Here is a 9,391-nt window from a genome sequence, read left to right as displayed (position 1 = left end):
CAGTATGTCAAGAAAGAATGTTTTTGTCCAGACCTACTATATATTATTGGATAAAGAGATTAACTATTGGATTTTTCTACCCAAGATTTCCAAAATGATCTTAGACAATTTATACCCTCAGCTACACTATTTGTAAGGAACCGCAGCTAGCTAGATATAGCTTGGATATATCTGTGGAATTCTAAAAAGTTAAATATATAGAAAAGTTATGTGTGTTAACATTCAAAACTCCTCACTGTAGATCTACCTATTGTTGTGAAATAAAAATTTGGCCTAATATATTGTCTTTCTTGAATCAAGCCACCAGTTTATAAACTAAATTTATCTGGACTGTTATTAAAAGATGGAAGAGATGGGAGAATGGATAGCTCATGGAATTTAAAGATGTATAGCGCCTGTCAGGTCTGTGTAATACATTAAATGCAAGTCCTATAATCATTAGTGACAATGAATCATTGCTATAGTTATTTGAAAGCCTATGTGAAACAGTTGGGGGTCTCAGCCCAGTTCTTGGTCAAAAAAATTTCTGCATGACACAACCAATCGGCACGATTAGTTTGCTTCCTTTTGGTAAGCTCAGCATATGAGCCCAGGACTGAAATATTCCACTATTATCCCATGGTGACTGGAACTGAGGAAGCTGGGTGGGTTATAATGAATCACCGTTTGTAAATCTAAGACACTAGAGAATGTTATTCCACTATGTAGATGTGGAGAACAGGATAGTATTCTACTCAGTCCCAAATCTACCCTCAATCCAAAAATAATGCTAAAACATTCTCAGTTTAATCATTATAAATGCTGACATTTAAATCTTCACCATCAGCCTTCATCTTAATGGGGACGAATGGGGAGGTCGATGCTTACAGATCTCTTGTTTTCAGTTTGTCTAATGTTGAACTCTTCAGTTCTAAGTTGAGGTACAATAGTAGAATGAAGAAGCTTGCAGGACCATTGCCTGCATTCTGTGGGTAAACAGAGCATTTCAGACTTCAAGGCTGTAAGATATACTAGAATCACAATGTGCACCAATGGAGAAAATAACTTTGGGAAATACATGAAGTTTTCCTTTTGGTTTAGGAATGTAAAATAAATCCTATAATACTTGCCAATGTGGGACATTTCCTCCCCATCCCCAGTACAACAAAGTGAACTGAAAGAAAATCTTGAAGTTATTCAGTAATAAACACTAATCTTCACAAATTCACCATGGTTAAGGAAAGGAGACTACGATACTTCCTTTATATGTGTACTCTCTCACATGTACGTACATACATCCATACACTCACAAACAAACAAACTAATATGATCATGTTCATAATAATATATTGTGGTTTTTTTCAGTGCCTCTGCAATTGTCTGTATGGCTAATATGCCCACAACAGAATTTTGACATTTGTTGAAGATCTCCAGATCATGACCTCCCTAGTAAGCACTTCTCACCTCCAACTAGCTGCTTTTGCTTTTGGTACAACAGGCTGGATCTTATGCACGATTTCAATGGGACTTGTGGAATGGAGAGTATGGCACGTGGACAACACCACCATCATCTCCTCTGGCATTGCATGGGTGGGAATATGGAAAGTTTGCTTCATCAGTTACCTCCACGTTTCCTCTGACCTTAAAGAACAGATCTGTCATAAAATGAATGACTATGAGACCTCCATCCCTAAAGCAATTTTTGTTGCTCAGGGCCTCCTGCTGATTGCCATGGTCATTGGTGCACTGGGAATGGCTTCCACTATATTTGCTTTGAGAAGTATTTATATGGGAATACTTTACAAAACTCAGATCATCCGTTTTTTTCTAGTGGCTGGATTCTTGTACCTAGCTGCAGGTCTTTGTGTCTTAATTCCAGTGAGCTGGAATTTCTATTCTGTAGTGCACAACCAAACGATCTCCTTTCCCCCTTCTTTCTACATGCCTTCCAGCCCAGTGACTCAGGAAGTTGGTGCTGCTATTCCTGTTGGGATTATATCTGCCATCCTGCTGCTGATGAGTGCGACTTTCTCTTTTTCTTACAGATTTCCTGTCACCACAAATGCTAGGGTGTAATCCTGATAACAGAGACTTGAACTTTGTGCCAGACAGGTGGAGCATAGTTAAAATATAAATATAATGACCCAGGAACTGTATGTTAAGGCTTTATCTGGATCTTATTCTAACTTACAGTGGCATTCATATTTGGGTATTCAAACCAGATGAATACAAGTAAAGGCCATGGTTAGTGGTTTGCACATAAAACAACTCTCCTATTAATTGCCACACATTATCAAGGACTCATCGATGAGATGATTGGTTGATTCATGCCACAGCTGCTGACTTCAAGCATTTGTTGTCATCTGCATATATGGACTTTATTCATGTATTAAAGTTTAGAAAAACAAGCTGCTTAATATGTTCAAGGAATTGATATTGTCCCACTGAATTAGGTCCTTCCACTATTACACACCTTGTGCAACTATATTTTCTCAATGTGAACTTGTCTTTTTTTGCTCCCAAGATATTTTTGTCCTGCATAGAAGACTTTCAGTAACATATCAAGAATTCTAGTACATACTGTAGTCAAACTCAACTTGAATATCATTACAATTGTATTATGAGTCTCCATGTATTGTACTAAAGAGGTCTTACTAGTTTCTCTTCTATCTGTAGGGTGCCCTCTGAAGTTGATTGTATTTGACCCTATATTTATTTGTATGTCCTTGCTTTGCTTGCTGCAAGTCTTCACCTGGAAGTATGGTGTGTTATCAGTTCCTCATTTAAACAAAAGATCCAGGAAGTCTGAAAACATATGCTTCTTGATCAGAGACTGCACTAATTCAAAAAGGAATGTGAAAGAGGGAAACATCTTTGACCAGTGTCACTTCTAGAATATTTCTTATGTTGAAATCTGTTCTTTCTATCATCAGAAATCCACGCATGAAACTTTTGGTGGCAGCAACTGTTTTATATGTTAATTGGATTTTTAAAAATGTCCAAAGCACAGCAATAAACCAGAGATGCCCACAAAAATCAGGGTTTCGAGGGAACAACTGAACAGTAGTGGTAAGAGACCTTTTGAGTGAAGTCCCATGAGAGGCCCTGAATTTTCAAATCTCTGTTACAAAAGTCCTAGGAATATAAATGAACGTACATGAAGAGTCATTGCTTTAATTACAATGTGTTTTCCAAAATACTTATGTAAACATTAACTGTACAAGATGTAGAATGCCAACAAACCAGTTCTGGCTGGCAGTTATTATTTTTGGTAATTAGTTCTGCTGTTGCTTTTCATTCCTAATTTCTGAGGTCAAAAAAAATGAAAATGATGAAAGCAAAGCCAAATTCTTGCAATTCTTCCAATTTTCTACTTCTGGGAAGACATGCTACCATATCCATCTTCTCCCCCTGCCAATAAACTCTACTTCCTCCACCATTCCTTTCAGGATGCTGTTCAAAACTGCCTGATTTGGCCAATTCTGCATCAATTTTACCCATGCAAACCCCACTGAAATCATTGGGCTTGCATGGGTGTGTGACATTTGGTTCTTCATTGACACACTGTGACTTCCCTTAGTCTATCCCATGAACCTGGCCTCCCTCTCCTACCTCTCTGTTTCCTCTCCTGCTAGAATCAGCTTTCTTGCTGGTGCTAATTTACAGTCTTGCCACTGTTGCTAGAGAGCCATCTCCTCTGCAGTTTACACCATTTCAGTAGAGTATCTCCAAAACTCATCAACTTTTTCCTCTATTTTTAAAATCTTCTCTGAAATAGTAGCTTCTCTCGCTTGTGTCTAACCTGAAATTTCTTTCACCTTCTGCAATTATTTATTATTTAATACTATAACTGTTTGTAACTGTATAAAACACTTTTGAATACTGTTTATGAAACCAAAAGAATTAGCTAATTTATTCCAGCCTGCTGCTAGTGAAAGTTGGATCTTCATGATACATTTTGTAATGCTTTGTCCCGTATAGTTTTAAATGTTCCAGATAATTAAGATTCTATCAGTTCTCCCCATATATTATACATAATAAAGTTTCCATTTTACGTTCTTGTATTTGTAGGTCTGTTTGTTCACTGTGTCCTGAGGTATTACTTTGAAGCACTGTTTGTATGGGACTTCTGAGCACTACACGGTCTGAACTGTAAAGTAACCAGGACTGTGATGAGGAGAGAGAGACAGCCAACCTAACAGAAATTGTGTTAGAGGTTAGAGCACAGATTTCAAAGACTGTTGGACCAGCTCCTTTGATTACCTGAAAGCTTGGGGTGGCTCCTCTTATCTTTGGGTAATTGGGGTTGTACTGTGTGCCTGTGTATATTCCTGAAACAGTATTTATTTCTTTATAAATTTTTACAGCATATAAACGCATATATTGTTATTTATTAACCTGTCCCTCAGTACAGTTCAAACTTAATATCCAACACCAATAGCAAGACTATCCTTAATGTGTATTTATGTACATCAAAACATAGGTCTGTAGTCAAATACCATAGAGTTTTAACACCCTGGACATCTCCCAACACAGAAATGAAATTCTGGCCCCATCGATATCAATGGCAAAACTCCCATTAACTTCAGTGAGATCAGGATTTCAACCTAAATTGTATTGAATGTTTTGCTTATGAAGGTTAAAGTTCTGGCATCCAGGAAAATAGAAGCTCCTGGTTGTTGTTGCTTTTATCCGCAAATTGTGGTACAGTCCATCAGCTATAGTGCAGACTTCTCCATGCTACCTTACTAGTGACCTTGAAATTGACCTGTGAGTTCTGCCTTGTCTGGGAATGCCTCCATACTAGCTCCTTCTGCAAACACACCCAGGCCTGTTTTATTTTTCTGATCGTGGTTATCTGTTTGACACTTTCACTGGCGTAACAAATGTCTGTTTAGGGGAAGAAGAACTAGAGCTTTTCTTTTAATTGACTAATGAATTACATCAGTCAATCCATGTGCATTAAGAAGGAGACTATACCACTTTGCATTTCAGGATACTGATTTGTTTGTAACATCTGCCTCACTTGTCTATTTGTTGCTCTGATATCAATTGATAAACCAATTGACTTTATTAGGAATAGGATTGTACCTTAGCAGACTGTAATATACTGGAAGTGTCTCTGTGAAAATTGTTTGGGTCACACACACACATATTTTTTCAAGAAAAGTAGCTGCAATTTGCCAATGTAAAATTAAAAAAAAATTAATATGCCACTTTTTATACTCCCTTGGTTATTGATAGACGTTTATTACTGAATTCCCAGCAGTGGTTATTTAAATACTGGACCAAATTAAAAAGAACGTAATAATCCAATATATTGTGAAAGCATACAAAGTGACTATCTGATTGACTGAATAAATTTTTGTGCTAATGGAGATTATCTTCTTCCCACAAAAAAAGAGGATCATTCCCAGTTACAGCTGAAACAAAGGAGAACAGGAGAGGTTATATTGCAGAACATGCGGTTTCTGACAGGAAAGCAATACACATTTTTGATTCAACAATTTTTCACAAGGGCTATCTTCACTGCTGATTTTGAGTACTGTACTTCTATTTCTTAAACACATACCAATGTGAGGAAGAAATGTCTTTGTTCTTATATATGTTATGGGATGTTGCTGTGGAGAGAGATCAGAAAATGACTGGTGGATTTCCTTCTTAACATTCCAAAATCATTTTCCAGCTACTTACACATAGATTCATCTTCAGTACAGAATACAACATAATTGTGTATAGTGTCTTACTTTAAAAATGAAACATAAAACACTTTGCAGAATTTAATTACAGTGGCAAAGTTAATAAGGAAAAAAAGCAGAGGGAATAAAAACTAAAAGACATAGGAAAGGGAAAAAAGATGGCTTTGGTGAGATTTGAAAAGACGTGGAGCGTAGCTGTGATGCAGAGACACAAGATGGCTGTTTCAGATGGCAGGGGTTTCATAGCAGAAGGCTCTCACACCAGATTGTATGAAAGGACTGGAGAAAAATCAGAGATGCAAGTTCAGAGCCTGGAAGGCAGACTGGAGCAAATCATGGGAAGTTTGTAAAGAGAAGACAACTTAAACTGAATCCTGAAATAAACAGTGGAGCTATCAAAGGATGCATTGCTTTAGGAATAAGGAATATGGTTTTAGAAATTAAGGACTTAATTCTGCAGCTGTATTGAGCAGGATACATTTATATGATTAGCCACATTGAAGCCTTAGTAAGTCTTGCCAAACCTTGCCCCAAAAGCATATAATAACTATCCCAGGGCCTTCTCTCTCTTAACGAGGAACAATAGTGCCTTGATCCTCCATTCTTCACTTTCCCTTCCTGCTCTTTGATGGCATAAACTCCTTAACAAGCAGTCTTTTGATGAAATTTTAAAGTTAAAAGGCTATTTGAAATGCCACATGAAATCCCTGAACTTTAGGAGATTAAAATACTTCAAAACAAAGATTTTTTTGCTAAAATTAAATGTTCAAATTTACCTCGTACAGAATTTATCTGGAATTCTGTACCAGAATAATGAAGGTACTTGTGGCAAATTGTTCTCTTAAAATAACACACTAATGGACGTGAAAATTATAGGCTCCAAGTACATTCACATATCCACTAAGGAAAACTAAGCTGGGATTCCTTTTATGAATGTCACCATCAACATGCCAGACACAACATCAGTTCATAAAGCCATCTTTCTCTAAACCAAAAATATTCCCATTCCCCTACTGAATCAGTTTAGTCCCATCTCCTTACTGGAGAGAGGAAGGATGGTCTGGTAGTTAGAGTGCTAGCTGGGTAGAGCTGGGTTCAGTTCCCTGCTCCTCTACAAACTTCTTGAGTGATGTTAGACTAGTCACTTATGGCTATATTTTTAAATGTATTTAGATGCCTATACATGCAGATAGGTTCCTAGTTGTCTTTGAATGGGAGTTATGCATCTAGATGCTTTTGTGACTATGACTAGGCTAATAGCTGCATCGTTAGGTGCCTAAACACCTTTTAAAATCTGTGTCTCAGCTCCACATCTGTAAAATGGAGTAACAGTACTTCCCTACCTAAGGGAGGTGTGGTGAGGATAAATACAGCAAAGACTGTGTGGTGCACTGGTACTATAGTAATGGAGGCCAACTATGTTCTTAAGATAGATCCATAGATGCTGGAACTAGCAGACAGGGAATGCTACCACACCTACTGGCTTGACGCCATTGCCATTATATACAGGGTTTACAGTTTGGTTCAATAGCTCTCAGCACCCCCACAATACAAATTGTTCCAGTGCCCTTGGATAAATCTATAGGAACATTGTTTCTACCTAAAAAGCTATCCTCAGTGATGAAGAATTAATTCATGCATATACAGAATTATGTGGTGCTAAATATTAGTAATGAGCAGGGATGGTAGTTTTAAAAAACCCACAAAATTCTCTGATAAAAAAACCCTAAAAATCCACTTTTTACGGCAATTAAAATGAAACGCTGAAGTTTAGTTTCCCTAGCCACAATATATATTAGGGATCAGATGAACACAATGATTTATTGATATACAGTAGAACCCCATTTATCTGAACCTCCGTCATCTGGCTTGCTGTATTAACTAAACCACTAGCCATCCAGGGCTCTCAGCCCCGGGCGGTTGGTGTTCAAGATGACTAATGGAAGCTCTGATAAACAGGATTCTACATATGTTTTTATTTTTTTTCCACAAAATGTAATAGCTAAAGATTCTCTGTAAAAAAAAATAAAATAAATAAAATAAAAAAAAACCAAATTCCACGTTTTTCTGTGGCAAACGGATTTCTACGGTCCCTGGAAATGAGGATCAGATGCAGAGATGGGAAAGGATTGTGGACAGAAAATGGAGTATTATGGGAAGCAAGGGCACACAGAGAAGAGAAAAAGGGAAGCGAAGAGGAATGGGCTCCCAGGCACTATGATAATACATATAATCAATAAAAACAACATGGCAGTAGGATGGACAACAATGGCTGGGGCTAATACGAAAGAGCAAAAAAACGAGAGAGAGGCTTTTCGAAGAGGACAGAAAATATACGGAAGAAAGAGCAGAGGGAAATGAGAGAAAACGTTATGGAGAGATCTGAAAAGAAAAATACAAGGCCTGATCTGGTTCTTCTGGTAACATTCCCACTGATTTCAACGGGAGCAGGAGCAGGCCTGTGGAGTACCTGGTTACATAGCTGTTGACTCTGTGCGTGCTCCAGAGCTGGAGCACCCACGGGGAAAATTAGTGCGTGCTCTGCACCCATTGGCAGCCAAGCTCCCCTCTCCCCCCGCCCCGCCTCCTCCCCCTCCCCTTAGTGCACCGCATCCCTGCTCCTCCACCTACCTCCCAGCACTCTCCCCTTCTCCCCCCGGCTACCACCAAACAGCACGCTCTGGGAGGCGGGAGAGGAGCGGGAATGTGGCACGCCCAGGAAAGGAGGCAGAGAAGAGGTAGAGTTGGGGCAGGGACTTTGGGGAAGGAGTTGGAATGGGGGTGAGGAAGGGGTGGGAAGAAGCAGGGCAGGGGTGCGGCCTCATGGAAGGGGTAGAGTGGGGGCGGGGCCGCAGGTAGGGTGTTGAGGGGGTCGAGCACCCAGGAGAAAGAGGAGAAGTCAGCGCCTATACCCGGTTATTGCTTTCCAGTGTCCAAGGAAGAAGCCCGTCCTCCTAAAGCCAAAAGGCACAGATGTGGGTGGAGCTGAAGCAGAATCAGGCTCCTGCACTTGGGTCTTGTCTGCTTCCCAGCTGGCTCAGAACCCTGCCCACGAGTTGCCATGGCACCCAGTTCAAAGCCAGCAGAAGTTCCCTTCAAAAGTCCTGTAGCTCTGCCGAGTACTGGGGCATTGCATGTACATATGTGCACAGGGCTAGATTAACTCATCACCAGGCCCTAGGCAAACAAACTTCTGGGCCCCTCTCCTAGCCAGCTAAATTAGATGCTCTGGTGACATGGATGCTTTCATATTAAACCTGCCCAGGCCAGTGCAGCTGCACTTGTGAGGTATTAAGCACCTTCAGCTCCTGCTACACAGATGTAGCCAAGTGAACGCTCTCCTGTCCGGAGGAGGAGTAGCCTTGGTGCAGGAGTACCATGGCTCCACGGTAGCAGCAAGGGGGCACAGTGCTGGCCACTCCATTGCCCACTCAGGTTTGGCCCAGCTGTACTTTTTTCATGACAGAGGAGTGGCCAGGCCGAATCTGAGTGAGTGGCATTGTGACCTAACACGTGGGCCTCTCCATGAATTTGGGACTTAGGCACGTGCCTGGCTTTGCCTATTCGTTAATCTGGCCCCATATGTCTTAATGTGTGTGGGTATAAAGATATACTATATTATTTTATTTATAGTCTGCTTCATTTCAGTGGACCTGCACTTGTCTGCATTTGCCCATGACAGGATCTGGGCACTCCTTGAAAATCTCCAGACC

General features: G+C 40.0%; 1 protein-coding gene across 1 annotated transcript; it reads left to right on the top strand.

Annotated features, from left to right (window-relative positions):
* The first annotated feature begins 1,416 nt into the window (after positions 1 to 1,416).
* Positions 1,417 to 2,055, top strand: LOC116824455 (claudin-34-like). Its single transcript, XM_032779750.1, has one exon. It carries the CDS (start codon positions 1,417 to 1,419, stop codon positions 2,053 to 2,055), a length of 639 nt encoding a protein of 212 aa, XP_032635641.1.
* The last annotated feature ends 7,336 nt before the right edge of the window (positions 2,056 to 9,391 follow it).

The sequence above is a fragment of the Chelonoidis abingdonii genome, chromosome 1, assembly GCF_003597395.2.
Source record: "Chelonoidis abingdonii isolate Lonesome George chromosome 1, CheloAbing_2.0, whole genome shotgun sequence".
NCBI classification, from domain to species: domain Eukaryota; kingdom Metazoa; phylum Chordata; order Testudines; family Testudinidae; genus Chelonoidis; species Chelonoidis abingdonii.
This window is presented reverse-complemented; position numbering and strand designations above follow the sequence as displayed.